The following is a 22256-nucleotide window of genomic DNA, read 5'->3' on the forward strand; positions in this document are numbered from 1 at the left end:
TCTTATTGATTTTTTACAGAGAGGAAGGGAGAGGGATAGAGAGTTAGAAACGTCGATGAGAGAGAAACATCGACCAGCTGCCTCCTGCACACCCCCCACTGGGGATGTGCCCACAACCAAGGTACATGCCCTTGACCAGAACCGAACCCGGGACCTTTCAGTCCACAGGCCGACGCTCCATCCACTGAGCCATACCGGTTTCGGCAAGACCACCTTTTAAGCACATTAACCACATCCTGTTTTTGCAGAGGAAGCAACCCAAGACAAAACAGTTTTTCCCAAACAACCTCAGGGCCATGCCGTTGACGACCATGTTCCTCACAGGGTCATCCTGTTCTTCAGAAAGCTGACAGTGTTCTATGGTGCAAGGCTACTTTGTGAGGTGCAAGGGGAAGGGGCCATGAGACCACAGCTCGAGGCCTGGCCTGGTGTCAGCACTGACAACCCTATATGGGGCACAGTCCACCGCCTCTCCGGAGCGCCCCAAAATTCCCCTAACAGCCACCTGACGCCCGTGCACCTACCGGATTGTCTATTGGTTACAGCCTCCGCCCCAAAGCAGGCATCCTGTTTGTTTTGCACCGGGACCGGGACCCTGCATGCTCTGTATCTGCTCGCGCCTCTGAAGCCCCACTGGCGGAAGGGGAAACTGAGGCATGGGGCAAGCAGCTTGCCCACGACCACGCGGGTTGACGTGTTCCACCCAGCAGCCCCCATACCCCGCCCCCGGTGCCCGGCTTCCCGCCCTTCGCGGGGCAGGGCGTCCTCGGGGCGGTCCCCGCCCCCCAGCCGTCAATCTCGCGCCCCGATCTCCGCGGATTGGCGCGTGCGGTGGCCCGGAGTCAGCCCAGGGGGTGGGGCGAGGCTCTGCGGCCAATCGCGGGGCGCAGGGCCGCTCGGCGCGCAGGAGCCGCCTCCGATTGGCCGTCCGCCGCACCGCGTTAGCGCGGGGGCGGGGCTCCGGCCGGCTCGGATGGCGCGCGTCCCGGAGGTGGCCGGTCAGAGGGCGCCGGTGAGCCGTGGGCTGCGCAGGTGAGCGGGCCGCGCGCGGTGCCGGGGCGGGAGGCGGTGCGCGCAGGGGAGGAGGGACCGGTGCAGGGCCAGGGGGCGGTGCGCGCTCGGGTGGGCCCGGGGGCGTGCGCGCAGGTGAGCTTGGGGCCCGGGTTCCGGAGCCGCGCGCAGGTGTGGGGGGTCGCGCGTGGCCAGGTGAGGAGAGGCCGGGGATGAGGGGCGCCGGCTGGCTCACCCCAGACGGCCCTTCGGGGACGCCGGGTCCCCCGGGTGCTGGGGAGCGCGCCGGGGGCGGAGGCGGGGGCAGAGCCCGGTGAGCGCCTCCTGGGCCGGTTGGCCCGCTTCTGCCCGGGCGGACGCGGCTCTCTTTTTGGGGAAATCGAGGCGCTGCTGGAAGCGGGAGAGGCGCTCACGGCTTCATGGGAAGGGGTAATGGGGGTGGGAGTGTGTGGATGCCCCGAGGCGGGGCCCTCTCTCCAGTCCCAACTCCTAAAATGACGGCCGCGCCTCCTTCCTGGACACGGTCACTTTATGAAAAGGGTTTGTACGGGTCTGGGAAGATTTCTGACCGGAGGCCACGGAAGGAGAGGGGCCGGCGAGATGAGGGACGTTTTATCCAAAGGAGCGTGTGACCTGTCGCTTCCCGGGCGTTTCCCGCCCAGGCACCTGCTGGACGCTTTGGGGTTAGTTCTCGGGCATCGGCACCCATGGCCGCGGGAGCCCAGGAGCCCGGGGCCCCTCTGACGGCGCAGGAGGGCGGCGGGGCCAGGTCTGGGAGGACGGAGTCTCCACCTGCAGACACTTTGCCTCGGGAAAGCCAGCGGGTGTGCAGGCGAAACTCGGCCACATCCGGAGCAGTTGGACGACTTCTGACACAATCCCCGCGCGGTTTGGGGGCGGGGGAGGCGGAGTGGCAGGTTCGTAGAGTGAACCTGTGTGGCCGATGCTGCGTGCCCGGGCAGGACAGAGGGTTTGAGTGGGAATGGGGTTTGGAAAAGGAGGACGGCGTGTGGGTGTGTATTGGGCAAGAGCTCGGGAAGCCGCGTGGGAGAAGACAGGCCGGAGTTCACGAGTCCCGGGTGGGCTGGGGCTGGCGAAGGCGTGGGGCCCGCGTATCTGACCTTTAACCTCGTGTGATCCTGAGCGCGTCTGACCTTTAACCTCGTGTGATCCTGAGCGTGTCTGCCCTTTAACCTCGTGTGATCCTGAGCGTGTCTGACCTTTAACCTCGTGTGATCCTGAGCGCGTCTGACCTTTAACCTCGTGTGATCCTGAGAGTGTCTGCCCTTTAACCTCGTGTGATCCTGAGCGCGTCTGACCTTTAACCTCGTGTGATCCTGAGCGTACACGGTCCGGCTTCTCAGAAGCCGGGCCCTGAGCTGCCTTTCCTTCCCCCTCGGGCACACGCCCACTTCTGGAGGCCGCCCAGGTGGCCCGGCCGGGACCCCAGGCCAGGACCCCAACCCTGCCAGGGTCAGCCGGGCCAGAGCTCCACGGCGCCAAGCTCAGGGGGGCCGCACGCCTGGGAGCGTCGGGCGAGTGAGGCTTGGGAAGGTGAGTGGGAGCCCAGGCGGTGGCCACACAGCCTGCGGAGGGCGGGGCGGGGGTGGGGCGGCTTCAGGTGAACCCCAGCATCACCCCAACAGTCGTTCTCACTGTCCCGTGGGGACAGGTGACCCACAGTGAGAGCCACACGTTCCCGGAATTGTGCATCTTAACAATTCCGAGGGCTGTTAAAACAAACACCCTTTTTGTGGTTAGATGACTTTGTTACACAAGTACATTTCCACCAGAAAACTAGGCAAAGAGGGAAAAACTCCGCTGTGTCCCGTTTAAGGATTTGGTCCTTGGCTTTTTAAAGAGTCTCTCACGGCGGACTGCCTGGCAGCCTGTCCTCGGCCGCGTTCCCGTGGATGGGCGTGCCCGCCCCACCTGATCTCACCGATCTTCTGCAGCCGATGCCGGCATGTCCCGTGTGCACAGCACCCCCCGCCCTCGGTGGCTCTCACCGCCGCAGGTTCGCTGCCTCCTGTGCGTGGCCCGAAACTCCTGGGGCGGGGGGTGGGGGGGGGTCTGCCTGGCCTCCCCGAGCAGCTGCCACCCCCTCGCGGTCCTGGATCTTGTCGTTGGTGCCGTCCGAAGTCCAGTGCACAGCTGCCGGTGGTTCCGTCTGTGCCACGCCTTCCGCGGACTCATTCCCGGAGCAGGCTGCCCGCCATCCGATGGCCGCGTGGATGGCCACGGGGTTCTTTGCGTGTGCTTGTCCGGGCCTGGCGGGTGGGACTCCCGCGGTTCCAGCTGCGCCCCTTGAGCGAGAGCAACGTGTTCACCTGGGAAATGGGCTGGTGGTGCCAGCTGCCCAGGCCCGAGCGAGGACTGGGGAGGCCACAGGTGGCGGGCTCGGCAGGTGCTCAGAGCTCCTCGTTGTCTGGGAGAGGTTGCGGCACCCGCCGACGGCCCCACAGCTCGCGTCCCTCTGCGTCTGGCCACCCCCGCCGACGGCCCCACACAGCTTGCGTCCCTGTACGTCCGGCTACCCCCCCTCCCTCGCCGATGGCCCCACAGCTCGCATCCCTCTACGTCCGGCCACCCCCGAGAGGCGGTGTGTTCGGGGGGGGGGGGGGGGGGCTCACGCCTGCCAGGCTGAGTCAGGAACAGCAGCTTCTGTCGTGTTTGCTGGATCCTTGCTGGTCCCTGGACCGCCCCCTCCCACGGCCCTGCGGCCACTGCGCTGTGGGGGCGCCCAGGCTAGCCCCCAGGGACCCTCTGAAGAGCAGCCGCCCCAGGACACCCCCAGGCATGGCTGCCTGGCCAGGTTCTCCCCCAATTCCCGACCCACAGGAACAATGAGAGGTGATAAGACGGTGTGAGCCACTACGTTGAGGGGTCACCACACACGGAGAGGGGGCTGTGGGCGCACCCCGCTCTCAGGGCCAGTGGGAACCCGAGCCCGGCTGAGCCTCCCCGAACCGCATGACCCCGCGGTGGCGTCGATGCCCAGTTAGCACGGTCCCCGGGGAGGGTGGTGGTGGCACCCAGGTAGCCCTGGTGATCACACTCTTAGGGGAACTCTGACGAGGGTGGGGGTGGGCCCTCGGCACCCCGACCTCATTTCCGTGACGAGTGGGCGGTGTCCCTTTCGTTCGGGAAACAGGCCTCGCGTCCGAGTGCGAGAAGGTGCTCCGGTCACACACCGGGATCCCTCGTGGGCAGGTCGGCAGCAGGAGGGGTCCTGCCGGGAACGCGCAGCCTTGGCGGTGACCCTGGGCCTCCTGGGCAGTCACCGCCCCACCCCGTGGTCCTGGGTCTGTGGTGCGGCCCCCATTCCTACACCCTCGGGACGCCCCGAAAGCTGCCATGGGCCGGTCGTCGGTGTGGTTGATCCCAGCAAACACTTAATAAAGGACGGATGTGTCTGAAACCATCGGCTCAGCAATCAAAAACATGTTCTTTTTAAGCATTTTTACTGATTTCAGAGAGGAAGGGCGGGGGAGAGAGAGAGAGAAACATCCATGATGAGAGAGAATCATGGACCCGCTGCCTCCTGCACGCCCCACACTGGGATCGAGCCCGCAATCCAGGCATGTGCCCTGACCGGGAATCGAACCAGACCTTCTGGTTCCTAGGTCGACGCTCAACCCCTGAGCCACTCGGGCCGGGCAGCGATCAGACATTGAATCTCAGCCGTGTCACCCACCGCATCATCCCAGACGCTCAGGACCACGGCTCCGTTAGCTTTTGTTTCTGGAGCTCAGATTCCCATTGAGGGAGCCTGTCGGGGCGCCGGGGGGTGCAGGCAGCCCCATCGGTTTCCGTGGCGCGACTCCTTTGCCAGGTGGGGTACACGCACCCTCCCTTAGCTTCAACTATGACCGCAGCGCCTCGTGTGCGTGGGCATTTGCACACCAGGAAGAGCGTGGCGTCAGCGGGCGTGCAGAGCCAGTTACCCGGCGGCTCTGTGGCGTGCGGCTCCCCGGCTCCGCGAACGTGCCGCTGGGCATGGCCCGGGGGAGGCTGCGGCTCCACGAGGGCGGCTGGGCGTGAGTCCGCAGAGAGCACGCCTTTGGGTCTGTGGCTGCTCCCAGTCTGCATCTGCCTGTTTGTTTATTTTATTTTATTTTATTTTATTTTATTTTATTTTATTAATTCTCACTGAAGCATCTTTTTCCATTGACTTTTCAGAGAGAGTGGGAGGGGGAGAGACAGAAAGGAACATTGATGTGAGAGAGACACTGGTTGCCCCCCGCACGGCCCGGACCAGGGCCAGGGATCGAGCCTGCAACCGAGGTACAGGCCCTTGACCGGGAATCAAACCCGGGACCCTTCTGTCCACAAGCCGGATCTCTCTCCACTGAGCCACACTGGCAGGGCTGTGTCTGCCACGGGAAGGCTCGTGTCCACGGTGACCCTTCAGGAAGGCCTCCATCCCCCCGCCCCCCCCCGTTGTTAGTACTGGCTGTTCGGGCCCGGGTGTGCCGGGCAGAGCCACGCGGGTGAGGGGGGCCCTCCACGGGCCTCCTCCGATGGTGACCCCCGAGCGAGCCTGTGCCCTCACGTGTTCCAGCTGTGGCCTTGAATGCGTGTCCCTTGGGCCCTGGAAGGTCAGCTCCCTGAGTGTCCCCGCACCTCTGTCCCCGGCAGGACTGTGCGCGGCGGGGCCTCCTGCGGGAAGGGGAGCCGTGCTGCCGGGGTCCCGTGACGAGAGGCGGCGTGAGCGCCGCGGTGCGTGGCACAGGCAGCGACCTCCCCGCGGTGAGAAGTACGACAGCAGGTGCGTTCACCTCCGTGCCGGCTCCGGTCTGAGTCGCGCCCCCGGCAGCCATGCACGGTCACAGATGTGACACGTGTAGGACCCCGGTGACTCCTGGGCGCGTGAGCTCTGTACCCGCTCAGCCCGCGGAAGGCGCCCTCCCCACGCTCGCGTTTCCCTCTGCTGAGGGGTCTGCGCCTCATCCCTCAGCTGCTTCTCCCCAAAGCTCCAAGGGGCTGCCCTCCTGCAGTCGCTTCCTGCACTCGGACACAACCGCGGTCATGGTTCCCAGCCTCCCTCCCCGGGGCCCTTCTCGCTCCGCTGTGGGCGGGGACCCCGGGGACCTGCAGCAGCGGGTAGCGGGCAGGAGCCGATGGCACAGGCTCCATCCTCGGCAAGAAGGGGGCTCTGCCGTCTGTCGGAGGAGATGAGCAGAAGCGGGGAGGCGGGGGGGGGGGGGGCGGTCCCAGGTCCCAGGAGCGTCTGAGCTGGGCTGGCCTCCTCCCTGGGGGGACTCTGCCACCAGGACACGGTCGGTGGAGATACGGGGAGAGGGGAAAGGGGGCAGCCCCGTGGGCCCCGATCCTGGCGGCAGCGGCAGGGAGAGGTCTGCGCTTTGGGGGACCATCTGAGCAGAGTGTCTCCCTCCTCAGGACCCATGGCGGCAAGATACCGGCCCAGCGCCCCCCACAGCGGTGCTGCCGGCAGCGGGGCCGCGGCCCAGGGACAGTGGGGCCGCGCCTGGTAAGGATGCCGCCGTCTCCCCGGCCGGGACGGCGTGGGGGGGGGGGGGGCGGCCTCGGGCCTGTCCTCGGCCATCTCGGCATCTCCTGTGGAGGCAGAGGAAGGAGGCGCTGCTGTGAGTGTGGCCAGGATGGACGAGAGGAGGCGGAAACGCGCTCACAGGCGGCGGGCGGGCGTCTGGCTCTGACGCCGCTGTCCTGGGTGTTGGGACTGAGGGGTGACTGCGCGTCCCCCATGCCCGCAGCCACCTCACCGCGTCCAGACGCTGGGCCCTGGGCTGCCCGTGGGTGCCCCGAAGTGCCCCCTGCGTGGCTGGAGCGCCCGTGGAGGGGCCGCCTCTCGGAGGTGCCGGCTGGCGTGGCCCAGAGCCGTGGTTGGGAGGGCGGGGGCGGCCCCGTGACCGGCCGCCTCACCGCCTCTGCAGGGAGGTGGACTGGTTCTCGCTGGCGAGCGTCCTGTTCCTGCTGCTGTTCGCGCCCTTCATCGTGTACTTCTTCATCATGGCGTGTGACCAGTACGCCTGCTCGCTCACCGCGCCCGTGCTGGACCTGGCCGCCGGCCGCGTGCGCCTCTCCGACATCTGGGCCAAGACGCCGTCCGTGACGAAGGAGGCCGCCCAGATCTACGCCCTGTGGGTCTCGTTCCAGGTGAGGCCTCCCGCAGCGTGGTCAGGTGCGTGGCGGGGTCAGGTGCATGGCGGGGTCAGGTGCGTTGCGGGATCAGGTGCGTTGCGGGGTCAGGTGCGTTGCGGGATCAGGTGCGTTGCGGGGTCAGGTGCGTTGTAGGATCAGGTGCATTACGGGGTCAGGTGCGTTACAGGGTCAGGTGCGTGGCGGGGTCAGGTGCGTGGCGGGGTCAGGTGCGTTGTGGGATCACGTGCATTACGGGGTCAGGTGCGTTACGGGGTCAGGTGCGTGGCGGGGTCAGGTGCGTTACGGGGTCAGGTGCATTGTGGTGTCAGGTGGGTTACGGGGTCAGGTGTGTTACGGGGTCAGGTGCGTGGCGGGGTCAGGTGCGTGGCGGGGTCAGGTGCGTTGTGGGATCACGTGCATTACGGGGTCAGGTGCATTGCGGTGTCAGGTGCGTGGCGGGGTCTGGTGCATTACGGGGTCGGGTGTGTGGCGGGTCAGGTGCGTGGCGGGGTCAGGTGCGTTACGGGGTCAGGTGCGTTACGGGGTCAGGTGCATTGCGGTGTCAGGTGCGTGGCGGGGTCCGGTGCATTACGGGGTCAGGTGCGTGGCGGGTCAGGTGCGTGGTGGGATCAGGTGCGTTACGGGGTCAGGTGCATTACGGGGTCAGGTGCGTTACGGGGTCAGGTGCGTGGCGGGGTCAGGTGCTTTACGGGGTCAGGTGCGTGGCGGGGTCAGGTGCGTGGCGGGGTCAGGCGCGTGGCGGGGTCAGGCGCGTGGCGGGATCAGGTGCATTACGGGGTCAGGTGCGTGGTGGGATCAGGTGCGTTACGGGGTCAGGTGCGTTACGGGGTCAGGTGCGTGGCGGGGTCAGGCGCGTGGCGGGGTCAGGTGCGTGGCGTGCTGGCGGCGCCTTCTGCCGGGGTGGCGGGGCTGTTCGTCCTGGCAGCGTGTCCCCGGGGCCCAGGTGTGCCCGGCCGCCTCCCCACACAGAGGGTGCCCCACACGCCCGCCCGCGGTGGGAGCCGCCCGAGGCTGGGGAGGGGCCGCTGGGCGGCGGGGAGCGGCGGACCTGGGAGGAGTGGCCGCCCCGCGTGGGGACCTCAGCCCGCGGAGCCTCCACATCCGCCGCCTCGGCCAGCGAAGCCAGGCCGCGGGCACCGCCAGGCCGGGTGGCTCAGGAGACTCTCCCGCAGGTGCTCCTGTACGTGGCGCTGCCTGACGTCTGCCACAGGTTCCTGCCCGGCTACGTGGGCGGCGTCCAGGAGGGCGCGGTGACTCCCGCAGGTAAGGCCCGGCTCAGCCGCGTCACACCCCTGTCCCCTCATCTCCGGCCTCCCCTGCTGCTCCCGGCCCGAAGGCCTCTCACTCACAGCGGCATGTGCTCGCGGCTTCCCAGGCACCGGCCTCACGGCACCAAGAGCAGCCGGGGCGTCCCGGGCCTGAGGTCGAAGGTCACGTTCTTCAGTGGAGGGACCTGAGAGGCTGCCGGCCCCACGGCTGGTGCCAAAACTGGGCGAATGGAGCCTCTCCCAGCCCAGAGCACCACGTGCCCAGCACCACGTGCCCACCGAGGTGTCGGGGGCAGGGGTGGTGTGGATGGGGTTTTTGGGGGGGAGGCTGTCTGTCCATTTGTTCCCCACGGTCTCCAGGAACCCAGGGGCCCGGCAGGTGGGTCCCACTGGGTCCAGAGGGAGGGGCGTTGTTCCCCGAGTCCCGCAGGGCGTCCCCACACGCTTCTCCAGCTCAGCCCCAGTCTACCGCAGCGCAGGCCGGTCACTCAGCCTCTGGTTGTGACCGAACCCACGAGGACTCGCCCGCCCACCTGCCCGCCCGCCGTGCAGCAGGCCGGACACCGAACCTGAGCTCTGTGGGGAGAAACCGGGCAGTTTATTGGCAGGGCGCCTCGCCAGGAGCCCAGGAAGCTGTGGCTTAGACCAGTGGTCGGCAAACTGCGGCTCGCGAGCCACATGCGGCTCTCTGGCCCCTTGAGTGTGGCTCTTCCACAAAATACCACATGTGGGCACACGTACAGTGCGATTGAAACTTTCTGGCCCATGCGCAGAAGTCGGTTTTCGGCTCTCAAAAGAGATTTCAGTTGTTGTCCTGTTGATGTTTGGCTCTGCTGACTAATGAGTTTGCCGACCACTGGCCTAGACCCACGCTCTCCATGGTTTTTAATGAAGGTTTTTAAAGGCAAGATCGAGGGGTGGGCGTCGGGGGCGTGGGAGGCCATTGGCCAGTTCTCTGCGCGCCGCGCGGCTTTCCTTGCCGGCTGTCCGGCTCCTGGCGTCACTGTGGCCGGGCGATGTGGCCGAGGAGCCAAGACTGCAAACACCGGTGATTGCATCAGGGACGCCATCTTTTTAAAATACACAAATAACTTTTATTGACTTCAGAGCAGAAGGGAGAGGTAGAGAGAAACATCAGTGCTGAGAGAGAATCATTGATCCGCTGCCTCCTGCACGCTCCTCACTGTGGATGGAGCCCACAACCCAGGCATGTGCCCTGACCGGGAATCGAACCGTGACCTGGTCATAGGTCGACGCTCAAGCACTGAGCCACGCCGGCCGGGCGTGAGGCCATCTTTAGAGCAAAAGGCAGAAACCAAACGTCTTGTGGCCTTAGTTACCGCGAAGCTGTCATTGCCTGGTGCTCAGCGAGCTCCACTTCCCTGTCAGGCAGGCACAGCGCCCTTTAAACCTCTCTCCGGGGCCGTGCCTTGCTGGCAGGCCCCCAGGACACGCCAGCACCCCGTCTTCATCTTGACTGTGAGCTGCGTGTGTGGCAGCCAAAGCAATGGGACAGTTAGTGGAGGCCGGCACCTGCCCCTCCACTCCGATCGGACCCTAAACCTGATTACTGTTGGCGCCGGTTCCGTGGCCATCGGGGAAGCAGAACCAGAGGAACCACCTGGGCCCCGCCTCTCCCCAGACCACAGGTGGGAGGTGCACCCTGGTGTCCTGACTGGGCCTGGAGTCGCCGCCGAAGCTGGCCGCGCTCGGGGCTGGAGTCTGGGTGCCCGAGACGAGGCCCCGAGCAGCTGAGGCCCCGAGCGCCCGTGGGACTGAGCCGGCTGCCGTCACGGCGGGAGCACGCTCTGAGGTTCCAGTCTTGCCTCCGCAGGGGTCATCAACAAATACGAGATCAACGGCCTGCAGGCCTGGCTCATCACGCACCTGCTCTGGCTCGCCAACGCCCGCTTCCTCTCTTGGTTCCCTCCCACCATCATCTTCGACAACTGGATCCCGCTGCTGTGGTGCGCCAACATCCTGGGCTACGCCGTGTCCACCTTCGCCATGGTCAAGGGCTACCTGTTCCCCACCAACGCCCGCGACTGGTACGCCCCGCCCCGCCCCGCGCAGCTGGTCGCGCCGAAGGGGAGCGCACGTGCCCGCCTCGGCCTTGTCTGTTCCTGGGACGGGGGCTGGTGGAGCCCGCGGGTTACGAGTCCTCGAAGGGGAGCTTCATGGAACGGGGTTGATCTGGGAGCATCCTTCCTAAGTGTCCGGTGGCTTCTGCCCTCGGGAGGATGAGGGAAGGGCCAGGCCTGCCTTTGGCGGCTGGGTCAGGGGAGCAGGCAGGTGGGAAGGCGACTTCTGTCCGCAGGGCGAGGACAGTGCTCTGCCTCTTTCTCCGGAACGTCAGTGTGGCCGGAGCAATCTTGTGAGGAGACTTGTCATTTCAGCGGGTTTAAGAGAGCAGCTTCCCACGGAGAGTCCTTCCTTTTCCAGGGAAGCCTGGGGTTGCCATCAACCCATCCATCCATTTATCCATCCATCATCCATCCCTCCATCCATCCATCTCCCCATCATCCATCTCTCCATCCATCATCCATCCCTCCATCCATCCATCTCCCCATCATCCATTTCTCCATCCATCATCCATCCCTCCATCCATCCATCTCCCCATCATCCATCTCTCCATCCATCATCCATCCATCCATCTCTCCATCCATCCATCCCTCCATCCATCATCCATCTCTCCATCCATCATCCATCTCTCCATCCATCCATCCATCTCTCCATCCATCCATCTCTCCATCCATCATCCATCTCTCCATCCATCATCCATCTCTCCATCCATCATCCATCTCTCCATCCATCCATCCCTCCATCCATCATCCATCTCTCCATCCATCATCCATCTCTCCATCCATCCATCATCCATCCATCTCTCCATCCACCCATCTCCATCCATCATCCATCCATCATCCATCTCTCTATCCATCCATCTCCATCCATCCATCCATCTATCCTTCTCTCCACCCATCCATCCATCCATCATCCATCCATCCATCCATCTCTCCATCCATCCATCTCTCCATCCACCCATCTCCATCCATCATCCATCCATCATCCATCTCTCCATCCATCCATCCATCCATCCATCCATCTATCCTTCTCTCCACCCATCCATCCATCCATCCATCATCCATCCATCCATCCATCTCTCCATCCATCCATCTCTCCATCCCTCTCTCCATCCATCCATCTCTCCTTTTCTCCATCCATTCACCATGCACCCCAGCCCCCCTCCCATTTTCATCCTTCCTCCTCCTCCCCTTGTCCCTCTTCCTCCATTCATTCACCAGCAGATGTTTGTTGGGTTCTCTGTAGACAGGTAGGCAGCGGGGCTTCAGGCATGAAGAAGAATTTTGCTCCTGGGGGAGGGGGTGCTTTCGTTTTAGTCTGGGGCCCAAACAAAACCCAAGTGTGTTTCCTTCGCGTCTGACGCCCAGGCTCTGGGGCGACGTCTGGACGGTGGTGCCCAGTGTGGTATCAGGTGAGGAGGCTCAGGGAGACCACGCGCGGCCTGACGGTCACAGCGCCTGCCGCAGACTTCGCACATTCCCTGTCCCCTATCCTGAGGGCGACGGACAGGACGCGGTTTCTGTGACCGGCACAGCCACCCCGTGTGCGCAGTGAGGTGTGTACCTCACGGTCTCCGCCTGTGGGTCTGGGCGGAGTCTCTGGTCACCCCTGGAGAGGCCTGTGGGGTCAGGTGACCAGGCAGCTGACGGTTAAGAAGCTGGTCAGCGAGGGGAGACGTGGGCCGGAGCCTGCACCTGGCTCGGGGCACGGTGCCTTTTTCACTCCGGGTCTGGGCACCCGAGGTCACTTCCAGTCACACGCGTGGCTGTGGACGGAGCACAGCTTCAGTCCATTTGAGCGTCTCGCCCTCCCCTGTGCTGGTCTCAGGGGCCCTGGGGAGGAGGCAGGACACCTGGCTGCAGCCCAGGGAGCCCTAAGCCCGGTGCCTGTCCCGCGCCCCGGCCCTGGGGGCTGCCTGGTGCTGCTCTGAGGCTGCCGTGCTTGGCCGGGCAGCTGCAGGGACGGCTGGGGCCGCGGGGGAGCAGGAGGGCGCCTGTTGCATGTTCTCCGAGGCTCATGCCCGCCTCCGCCCAGATCCCCTGCCCCCTCAGCACCATGGGGGGCTGAGCGCACGTGGATGGATGGATGATGGATGGATGGAGAGATGGATGGAGGGATGGATAATGGATGGAGGGATGGATGATGGATGGAGGGATGGATGATGGATGGAGGGATGGATGATGGATGGAGGGATGGATGATGGGGAGATGGATGATGGATGGAGGGATGGATGGATGGAGGGATGGATGATGGATGGAGGGATGGATGATGGGGAGATGGATGGATGGAGAGATGGATGATGGATGGAGGGATGGATGGATGGAGAGATGGATGGATGGAGGATGATGGAGGGATGGATGATGGATGGAGAGATGGATGATGGATGGAGGGATGGATGGAGAGATGGATGATGGAGAGATGGGCGGATGGAGAGATGGATGGTGGAGAGATGGATGGATGGATGATGGAGAGATGGATGGAGAGATGGATGATGGGGAGATGGATGGATGGAGAGATGGATGGATGGAGAGATGGGCAGATGGATGATGGATGGAGAGATGGATGGATGGAGGGAGGGATGGATGATGGATGGAGAGATGGATGATGGGGAGATGGATGGATGGATGGAGAGATGGATGGATGGAGAGATGGGCAGATGGATGATGGATGGAGGGATGGATGGATGGAGAGATGGATGATGGATGGAGGGATGGATGATGGATGGAGAGATGGATGATGGAGAGATGGATGGTGGAGAGATGGGCGGATGGATGATGGATGGATAAATGGATGGATGGGTTGATGGCAACCCCAGGCTTCCCTGGGAAAGGAAGGACTCTCCGTGGGAAGCTGCTGAAATGACAAGTCTCCTCACAAGACTGCTCCGGCCACACTGACGTTCCAGAGAAAGAGGCAGAGCGCTGTCCTCGCCCTGCGGACAGAAGTGTGCCCCCCGGTCCTGGACCGATGGTGTCCTTTCGTTACGTTTTCTAGCAAATTCACGGGCAACTTCTTTTACAACTACATGATGGGCATCGAGTTCAACCCCCGGATAGGGAAGTGGTTTGACTTCAAGCTGTTCTTCAACGGGCGCCCGGGCATCGTGGCCTGGACTCTCATCAACCTGTCCTTCGCGGCCAAGCAGCGGGAGCTCCACGGCCACGTGACCAACTCCATGATCCTGGTCAACGTGCTGCAGGTACCGTGTGGCCGCCAGCGGGAGCGCTGCGCCTCGGGGCACTGGGTGCAGGAGCCCACCCTCCCGCATTGGCGAGCGTGTAGTGGTAGCTCCGTCATCGCCGGCCGGTGCCGCCCTGGCCGTGTCCCCAGGGGACGCCCGCTACGGGCTCAGATGTGTTCTGACAACTCTGGGCCCGTGAGTGGTCCTGGCCACGTCACATTCGTGGCCTCCAGCGGTTCCCACGTGCCCCCCCCCCCCCGATCGTCCCCGTGGTGTCAGGTGACCCCCTCAGGGTGGGAGTGCGAGCGTGTTTGTGCCTCTGTCCCATCTGTGTGCATGGACATAGGTCTCCTCCACCCCGTGGGCCACAGCGTCACCAGCCGTGCTGGCCATGTGATGTCCATCGTGGTGCTGCAGGGACCACTGGCAGGGCTTACGCTGAGCTCACCCGTGGGCAGTGATGTGCCCCTCCTCCCTGGAGGCCCCGAGCCTGCCACCCTGAGCCGCCCCCCTCTGCTGCAGGCCCCACAGCCTGGCCGTACCTCCCCGGACGCTGTGGGTCCCTCCTTGTCCTCTGGGAGTTCGGACTCTCCTCTCCGAGGACAAGACTCTCCCCAGGTCCCAGGCCGGGGGGCAGTGCCGGGACAGCCCAGCGCGGTGGCACATGACACGCAGCCCAGTGCCCCTCCCCTCCGCGGGCGGTTTTCGGGGCTCTCCGCTCCCCCCCCCCCCCCCACGGGAGCAGATGGCACACGCCGCTCTGTCCGCAGGCCATCTACGTGCTGGACTTCTTCTGGAACGAGGCCTGGTACCTGAAGACCATCGACATCTGCCATGACCACTTCGGCTGGTACCTGGGCTGGGGCGACTGCGTGTGGCTGCCCTACCTCTACACGCTGCAGGTGAGCATGTGGCCGCCCTACCTCTACACGCTGTGAGCGTGTGGCTGCCTTACCTCTACACGCTGCAGGTGAGCATGTGGCCGCCCTACCTCTACACACTGTGAGCGTGTGGCCGCCCTACCTCTACACACTGTGAGCGTGTGGCCGCCCTACCTCTACACACTGTGAGCGTGTGGCCGCCCTACCTCTACACGCTGCAGGTGAGCGTGTGGCCGCCCTACCTCTACACGCTGTGAGCGTGTGGCTGCCTTACCTCTACACGCTGCAGGTGGGCGGTGACGCCCTACCTCTACACGCTGCAGGTGAGCGTGTGGCCGCCCTACCTCTACACGCTGTGAGCGTGTGGCTGCCTTACCTCTACACGCTGTGAGCGTGTGGCTGCCTTACCTCTACACGCTGCAGGTGGGCGGTGACGCCCTACCTCTACACGCTGCAGGTGAGCGTGTGGCCGCCTACCTCTACACGCTGTGAGCGTGTGGCCGCCCTACCTCTACACGCTGCAGGTGGGCGGTGACGCCCTACCTCTACACGCTGCAGGTGAGCGTGTGGCTGCCCTACCTCTACACGCTGTGGGCGTGTGGCTGCCTTACCTCTACATGCTGCAGGTGGGCGGTGACGCCCTACCTCTACACGCTGCAGGTGGGCGGTGACGCCCTACCTCTACACGCTGCAGGTGGGCGGCGGTGCCCTCGGTCCCCAGGCGCCCGGGCTCCCCTCCAGGCCGGCGTGGCTGAACACGCCGAGCTTTGCCCTGTGTGTGTGCCCCTGGGGGGCGGAAGCTGGAGGGAGGCGGGTTGGTGTGGGATCAGCTCGGGCCAGAGTCCCACAGACACTCCCTGCCCGTCCCGGAGGCCGGCGCCGAAGCCTCTCTCCTGGGCGTGTGGGCGCCGTCTCCTCCCCGGGTCCCCACGTGGTCTCTGTGCGTGGCTGTGTCCTGATCCCCTCTTCTCATGAGGACCCCAGTCACACTGGATTGGGGGCCCCCCGTGATCCCATTTTACCTTAATCATCTGATTAAAGGACCCAACTCCACACACAGCCACATGCTGGGGTGCTGGGGGTCAGGGCTCCAACGTAGCGATTTGGGGGCCACACTCGGCCACAGCATTTAAAGAAGATGCTCGGTAGACCCTGGGTAAGAAGGAAGAATTTGGGGGAACTGGCGGTGTGGGGGGGTCACGTCCTCGTTTACCCGAATCTTCATGCTTGAAGGTCGGGGGGCGTCTCCTTTCTGTCCCGTCAACACCTCACGCGGGTCTGGGAGGCACCCGGCGTGCGGGGTGCAGGAGCCAAGGGGACACCCCCTCGGGTCACCCTCGGGGAGAGGCAGCCGGACAGGAGGGGTGCTGACCCTGGGAGGGCGTGTCCCCCCCACCAGCACGGGGTCGGCACGGCGGGCTGAAAGCACATGAGGCCGGGCTGAGAACATTCCAGAGAGATGGAGGAGCACGTGTCAGGGAGGGGCATGTGGGAGCAGAGGAGGGCCTTGAGGCACCCACGTTCCGTGTGGCCGCGACAGAGGACGAGGGGCGTGGGGGTGGCAGGAAGAGCTGCCAGACGGAGGCTGAGCAAGAGCTGGTGTGGCCTCGCCAAGGAGACAGCCACACCGCGCTACCCCCAGGGCTTGGCTACAGCCTGCGTGACATCTGTGTGTGTGTGTGTGTGTGTGTGTGTGACGTGTGTGTATGCGTGCACTGATAGAAGACAGGTACACAAACCATTTGTGCGTTTACACTTGATCCCAACCAGCCTCCAGGTAGGTGCCTTTGTTTGCAGAAGAGGAAACCCAGGTAGGTAGGTAGGTAGGTAGGTAGGTAGGTAGGCAGGCAGGAGGTGGGGGACAGAGCCAGGGCCTGAACCCTGCCCCGCCTGCCCCTGACCTCTGACCCAGCCTGTCCCTTCTTGACCCTGACCCCTCACCATGCCCCTTCCTGCCCCTGCCTCTGACCCCGCCTGTCGCCCGCAGGGCCTGTACCTGGTCTACCACCCGGTGCAGCTGGCGGCCCCGCACGCGGCGGGCGTGCTGCTGCTGGGCCTGCTCGGCTACTACGTCTTCCGCGTGGCCAACCACCAGAAGGACCTCTTCCGCCGCACGGACGGGCGCTGCCTGATCTGGGGCCGCAAGCCCAAGGCCATCGCCTGCGTGTACACGTCGGCCGACGGGCAGCGGCACCACAGCAAGCTGCTGGCCTCGGGCTTCTGGGGCCTGGCCCGGCACTTCAACTACACGGGCGACCTGCTGGGCAGCCTGGCCTACTGCCTGGCCTGCGGCGGCGGCCACCTGCTGCCCTACTTCTACGCGGCCTACATGGCCGTCCTGCTGACCCACCGCTGCCTGCGGGACGAGCACCGCTGTGCCAGCAAGTACGGCGGCGACTGGGCGCGCTACACGGCCGCCGTGCCCTACCGCCTGCTGCCCGGCGTCTTCTAGCGCCGCCCGGAGCCTGGGAGCGGCCCGGGCCGACCTCCCTCCCCACCCCCAGAAGCCTCTGTCCGTCTGCAAACGGCAAACGTCAGCGCGGCCCTCCGGCCCCCGGGGACGCAGGGTCACAGCGCGGCCAGCTCTCCTGTCCGGGTCCGAGGGCGGGAGGTGACCGCGCCGCTCCTGCTGAGGTTTCTCCGCTGCGTGGGCATGTGGCTGGGACGCGTCCGGGCCTGGTCAGGACAGAGGTGGCTCTTGCCGGTTATGGGGGCAGGCACGCCCGTGACCGTGTCCCTGCTTCGCCCAGAGCCGCCCCGTCGCCTACCCTGGGCCGCGGGCTGCTCCCTCTGAGTCACCTTGAGGAGGGGCTCCAGGCTCATGCCTGCCAGGGGTGGGGTGACGCGGAGCCAGGGCGCGTGCCCAGACCCGACATGAGGTCCCAGTCCCGGGCCGAGGCTCCCAGTGCCCGACTCCCTCTGGAGCCCGCCCGCCCGGGACTGGCCCGGGTGACCCAGCGCAGGCGCCCACCACGCGGGGCCTCCCCGTGCCGCCTCCAATGGGGTGTGACCCCGGCCTTGGGCAGGCACCCCCTCTCACCCCTGGGGTGTTCTTGAAACTTGGCATCACTGCCCTAGTAGATAATTAATTCTTTATATTAAACTTTCCAGGTTAAACTTCTGTGTGGTGTCTGACTCCCCGTGGGCTGGGTCCGGGGTGGTATGACGCTCCCATCTGCCGGGGCGCCTGTGCTGGGCCTGGGAGATACCCCAGCTTGGCCGCCTGCCCCCCAGCAAGTGAAGGGAGACACCAGCCAGTGGTGCCCGGCCCACACCCCGCCTGGAGGAGCGAGGAGTGGGGCGAAGTGTGAGCTCCATGCCCACGCCCTGGACGGCGAGGAGATAGACCTGGGGGGCTCCCCTTCAAGTCAGAACAGGCTGAACCAGGACGGGGTTCCTCCCCCGCCCCCCCGGGTTGACTGCAGAACAGTCTTCCAACACCAGTGCCCCCAGCCCAGCCCAGCCCTGGGGCCCAGGTCACAGCCAGCCAAGTGACTCGAATGCCAGCCGGGCCGGCAGCTCTGCCCCAAGGGGCCCCGAGGTACGTGGACCCCACCTTTCTTCTCCAAAACCGAAACGGAGCAGGAGGCGGTCCAGGCAGTGAGCGCTGGCAGGAAGGAGCCCGCCTGGTCGGGAACGGGGAGGGCGTGGAGCCCGGGCCCAGGAGACCTGCTGGGTGAGGGGGGAGTCCCAGAACCCACTTCCTGGACCTCTGCCTCCTGGGCCTCCTTCGCTCGAGGCCCCGCCCACCTGCCCCAAAGGAGGCTGGGAAGCTGGAGAGGGGTGAGGAAGGGCCAGCTGGTGTGTATTTAGGGATTGCTTCTCAGGAATCTCGCCCTCCGCCTCCTCTCCCTCCTCCTCTTCCTCTGTACCATGGCAACCAGGGCCTCTGGGGGAGCGCCTGTGAGCTGGGCTGAGTTGGGGGGAGGGGCTGGGGGGAGGGCCCTCTGTTCCCCTCTCTGAGCCTCAGTTTTGGCATCTAGAATATGGGCCCACAACCCAGCTGTCAGCTCCTATCAACCCAGGTGCTTGGGGAAGCAGAGGCCCAGGCTGGACTCAGGAGGGGGAAGGCGGAGGGGAGGGCGGGGCTGGGGAGGGCCCTGCACCATCCTGCAGGGGAGGGGGTGGCTCAGCAAGGCAGCGAGGAGACCCTGAGGAGTCCCTGAGCCATGCAGCCTGCACTTCCCACCGAGCAGCTGCCCGCTGTGCCCACTGCACTGTCCCTGCCCAGGAGCCCGGGGGCGGGAGGCAGGGCCGAGGCACAGACACAGGGATGGGTCTCCCCGGGAGCCCTGCAGCGAGAGGTCTAGGCCCGTGGTCGGCAAACTCATTAGTCAACAGAGCCAAACATCACCAGGACAACGATTGACATTTCTTTGGAGAGCCAAATTTTTTAAACTTTATATAGGTAGGTACATTATTATTAACTTAATCAGGGTCCTCCTAAGCTGGCCTTTGCTAAAAACTCAAGGGGCCAAAGAGCCGCATGTGGCTTGCGAGCCGCAGTTTGCCAACCACAGGTCTAGGGCAAGCACGTCAAACTCAAAGGCTAACACAGGCCAATTAAGCAAGGTCTAAGTGTACGTGGGCCGCAAAAAAAAAAAAAAAAAGCTTCAATTTTCATAGAAACGTAAGTTTATTTCGATGGAGACATGCTGAATACAAAGGGCTGAAATAAATGAGTCATCGTGAACATAAAATAATACAGCACCAAACAAGTCAATCCAAGACTAATGACGTGGCCACCAGCTGCTAAAATATTCGCTGCTCGTATCAGTGGAGAGAAATGGTGCGCCTGCGCGTAAGGCGCGTGCGGGAAATGAATGCCACACGACTATAGCAATCAGTCATTCGAGAACGCTGTAGTTCATTATTAATTATGTATGACAGGATATTGTCAACAGTGAGTTACGGAATTTCTATTAAAAGGTTTCTTACAGCCCTAACCGGTCTGGCTCAGTGGATAGAGCGTCGGCCTGCGGACTGAAGGGTCCCAGGTTCGATTCCGGTCAAGGGCATGTACCTTGGTTGCGGGCACATCCCCAGTAGGAGGTGTGCAGGAGGCGGCTGATCGATGTTTCTCTCTCATCGATGTTTCTAACTCTCTATCCCTCTCCCTTCTTCTCTGTAAAAAATCAATAAAATATATTTTAAAAAATAAATAATAAATTTTTTAAAAAAGGTTTCTTACTGTTATTTTGGCGGGGCCGCAAAAACACTCGTTGTGGGCCGCGTGCGGGCGGCGAGTTGGACATGTTTGCTCTAGGAGTCCCCCCTGCCCAGCACAGGACTCAGCTGTTCCCAGGACCCAGTCACCCCCAAAAGGAGGGTCTATTTCCTGGGGCTGCCGCTCCGATGACTGAGACTGGCCGAAGCTCCCTCGGGGGCTCCGGGGAGGGTCCTTCCTGCCTCCTCCGCTTCTGGGGGCTCCTGGCCGCATCCCTTCCACCTCCACGTGGCCCCGCCCCCTTCCACGTGCCCATGCTCCTGAATCACGTGGCCCTGCCCCTTGTCCACGTGCCCACTCCTATGTGATCACGTGGCCCCGCCCCCTTCCACGTGAGCACTTTCGGCTGTTGCTTGGCCCCGAACCCTAGTTCGGTGCCTCTGGGCAGCTGATCCCTCTGTCCCCACCCAGCTGCGAACCTAGGAGGAGTCCCGCTGCCTAGCGGGGAGGGCCTTGTGTGGGGACCCCCGCCTCGTCCTGCCCCCAGGGCTGCCGACTCCCACGGGTCCTGGGTCCCTTCTGCCAGGGTCCTGGGCTCCAGGACGAGCGAGCTACAGGCAGGCAGGTCAGCAGCCGCGCCAGGTCCTGGCCACACGCACCTTCCGGAAGTGTGAGTCCCGTCTTCCCTCCGATTTCCCTCTTCAGCCGCCGATAGGCTCCATTGTGAACTTGGACCTGAGGCCCCAGGACGTGACTAGAGCCTCATGGTGGCAGTCGGGCTGGAAGGAAATGGCTGCGGGATGCGTGGCCACGGCAGCCCTGGAACCCACGGCCGCGTTGTAGCGAGATGCCGCTCGCTGGGAGGACCCGCCGGGAGGGAGCGGGCTGTTCCTGCTCCCGGCGGCCTCCACACCACGGGAACCATCCCAGACCTATGGGTCGGAGAAACTAGGGGAGGTCTGGCCCTGCCGTGGCCTCTGCAGGTGTCTGAGGTCACAGCATCCACGTTTCTCCCGTGGGTCCATCCCTTTGGTGCCTCCGTGAATCCCAGACAGGCCGAGCGCCTCCTGCTCTGAGGAGAGTCTGGGTAAAGCTGCCCCTGGGTGGGGGGTGGCGGGGGGTTCAGGGCAGGCAGGAGCGTTACTGCCTGTGGGTCCCAGGGGCCCTGAGCTGGTGGGCGGGACCCGCTGAGTGTGCTGCACCGGGAGGGTTGGAGGGTTGTCTTTCTGCCCCCAGCCCCCTCCCCGGGCTCCTTGGTCTCTGAGTCACGACCAGGAGCAGGGCGTGGCACGAACGGGGTACGTGTCTGAGCAAGTGGAGGACGGGCACCCAGTGGCCACTGGGAGCTGTCATTTCCCCAGCTGGGAGAAGGCCTATGGGAACCCCTTTCACGTCCGTGTGGTTCCGGGTTCCGGTTCAGGGTTCAGGTTCTGGAGAAGGCCCAACACAAATGAAAGGGACTAGAAAAGTATTAATTTGGGGAATGGGGGCCAGGCCGGAGCCCACCTCCAGTGGGAGGACTACGCCTTGCCATCCCTTTTATTCAGGTGTGGGATACACCCATTGCCCTTAGGCAGGCAGTTCCAGGAACAGGCAGATGATCTTTTTTTTTTTTTTTAATATATTTTATTGATTTTTTACAGAGAGGAAAGGAGAGGGACAGAGAGCTAGAAACATCGATGAGAGAGAAACATCGACCAGCTGCCTCCTGCACACCCCATACCGGGGATGTGCCCGCAACCAAGGTACATGCCCTTGACCGGAATGGAACCTGGGACCTTTCAGTCCGCAGACCGACGCTCTATCCACTGAGTCAAACCGGTTTTGGCGAGGCAGATGATCTTATCAGCAAGGATTTACTGTGATTATTTGGTGGGGAAGTTGCCACGGTTACCCTTGTCTCTATTAGACAGGGAGTGGTTGGCTCTGACCTTGCAGAGCTTCAAGGTTGACCAGCCTTCCGGGTCCCTTGTCCACACCTCTCTAATCAGTGAGACGGTGACCGGTTTCCCCCACGGGCCTTTCCTTTCCTTTTTCCTTTCTTTGGTTCATCTTCTCTTGAGGATGGATTTTTGGCGAGAGCCGGAGGGAGGGAGGGAGAGACGTGGATGTGCTGCCACTTGCATGTCCCAAACTGGGACCAGAGTTTGAACCTGCTACCAAGGCCGGAGGCTTGACCAGGAAGCGGGGGGGTGCGGGGGGTCGGGGTGGGTGGAGGGAAGGGGGTGGGGGTGGGAGGGAGGAGATGAACCAGAGACCTGTGTGCACCGAATCGTGCTTTCCCACCAGAAGTGTGTGCATTGACTTGGTCCTTCCAGCCCCCAGAGGTCGCCCTGTTGTAACCTTTCTTATCTACAGCCGTGTCTGCTCACTGTTTACAAATAAACACTTTAAACACAAAAAGGACACAAAATGTAGGTGACAGTTTAACACGAAGGAAGGGAAATATACAGTAAAGAACGTTCCCAGGACCACCCCCTGAGGCGTTAACAGAGGGAAACGGACTCCGTGGCGCGTTC

General features: G+C 63.7%; 1 protein-coding gene across 4 annotated transcripts; it reads left to right on the forward strand.

The window, feature by feature from the left end:
- The first annotated feature begins 949 nt into the window (after window positions 1-949).
- DHCR7 (7-dehydrocholesterol reductase) lies at window positions 950-17911 on the forward strand. 4 transcript variants are annotated; one of them, XM_079787899.1, is made up of 10 exons: window positions 2004-2565; window positions 2873-3028; window positions 5653-5782; window positions 6415-6505; window positions 6930-7152; window positions 8331-8421; window positions 10261-10474; window positions 13503-13707; window positions 14460-14591; window positions 16558-17911. In XM_079787899.1, the coding sequence occupies exons 2-10, from the start codon at window positions 2978-2980 to the stop codon at window positions 17020-17022; spliced, it is 1602 nt and encodes a 533-aa protein (XP_079644025.1). In that variant the 5' UTR covers window positions 2004-2565; window positions 2873-2977; the 3' UTR covers window positions 17023-17911. The 4 variants fall into 4 exon arrangements, with proteins under 4 accessions (XP_079644027.1, XP_079644028.1, XP_079644025.1 ...); XM_079787901.1 differs by lacking the exons at window positions 2004-2565; window positions 2873-3028 and adding an exon at window positions 950-1032; XM_079787900.1 differs by lacking the exon at window positions 2004-2565 and having other exon boundaries at window positions 2697-3028.
- The last annotated feature ends 4345 nt before the right edge of the window (window positions 17912-22256 follow it).

Source organism: Cnephaeus nilssonii (genome assembly GCF_951640355.1).
Source record: "Cnephaeus nilssonii genome assembly, chromosome: 13".
Taxonomy (NCBI): Eukaryota; Metazoa; Chordata; class Mammalia; order Chiroptera; family Vespertilionidae; genus Cnephaeus; species Cnephaeus nilssonii.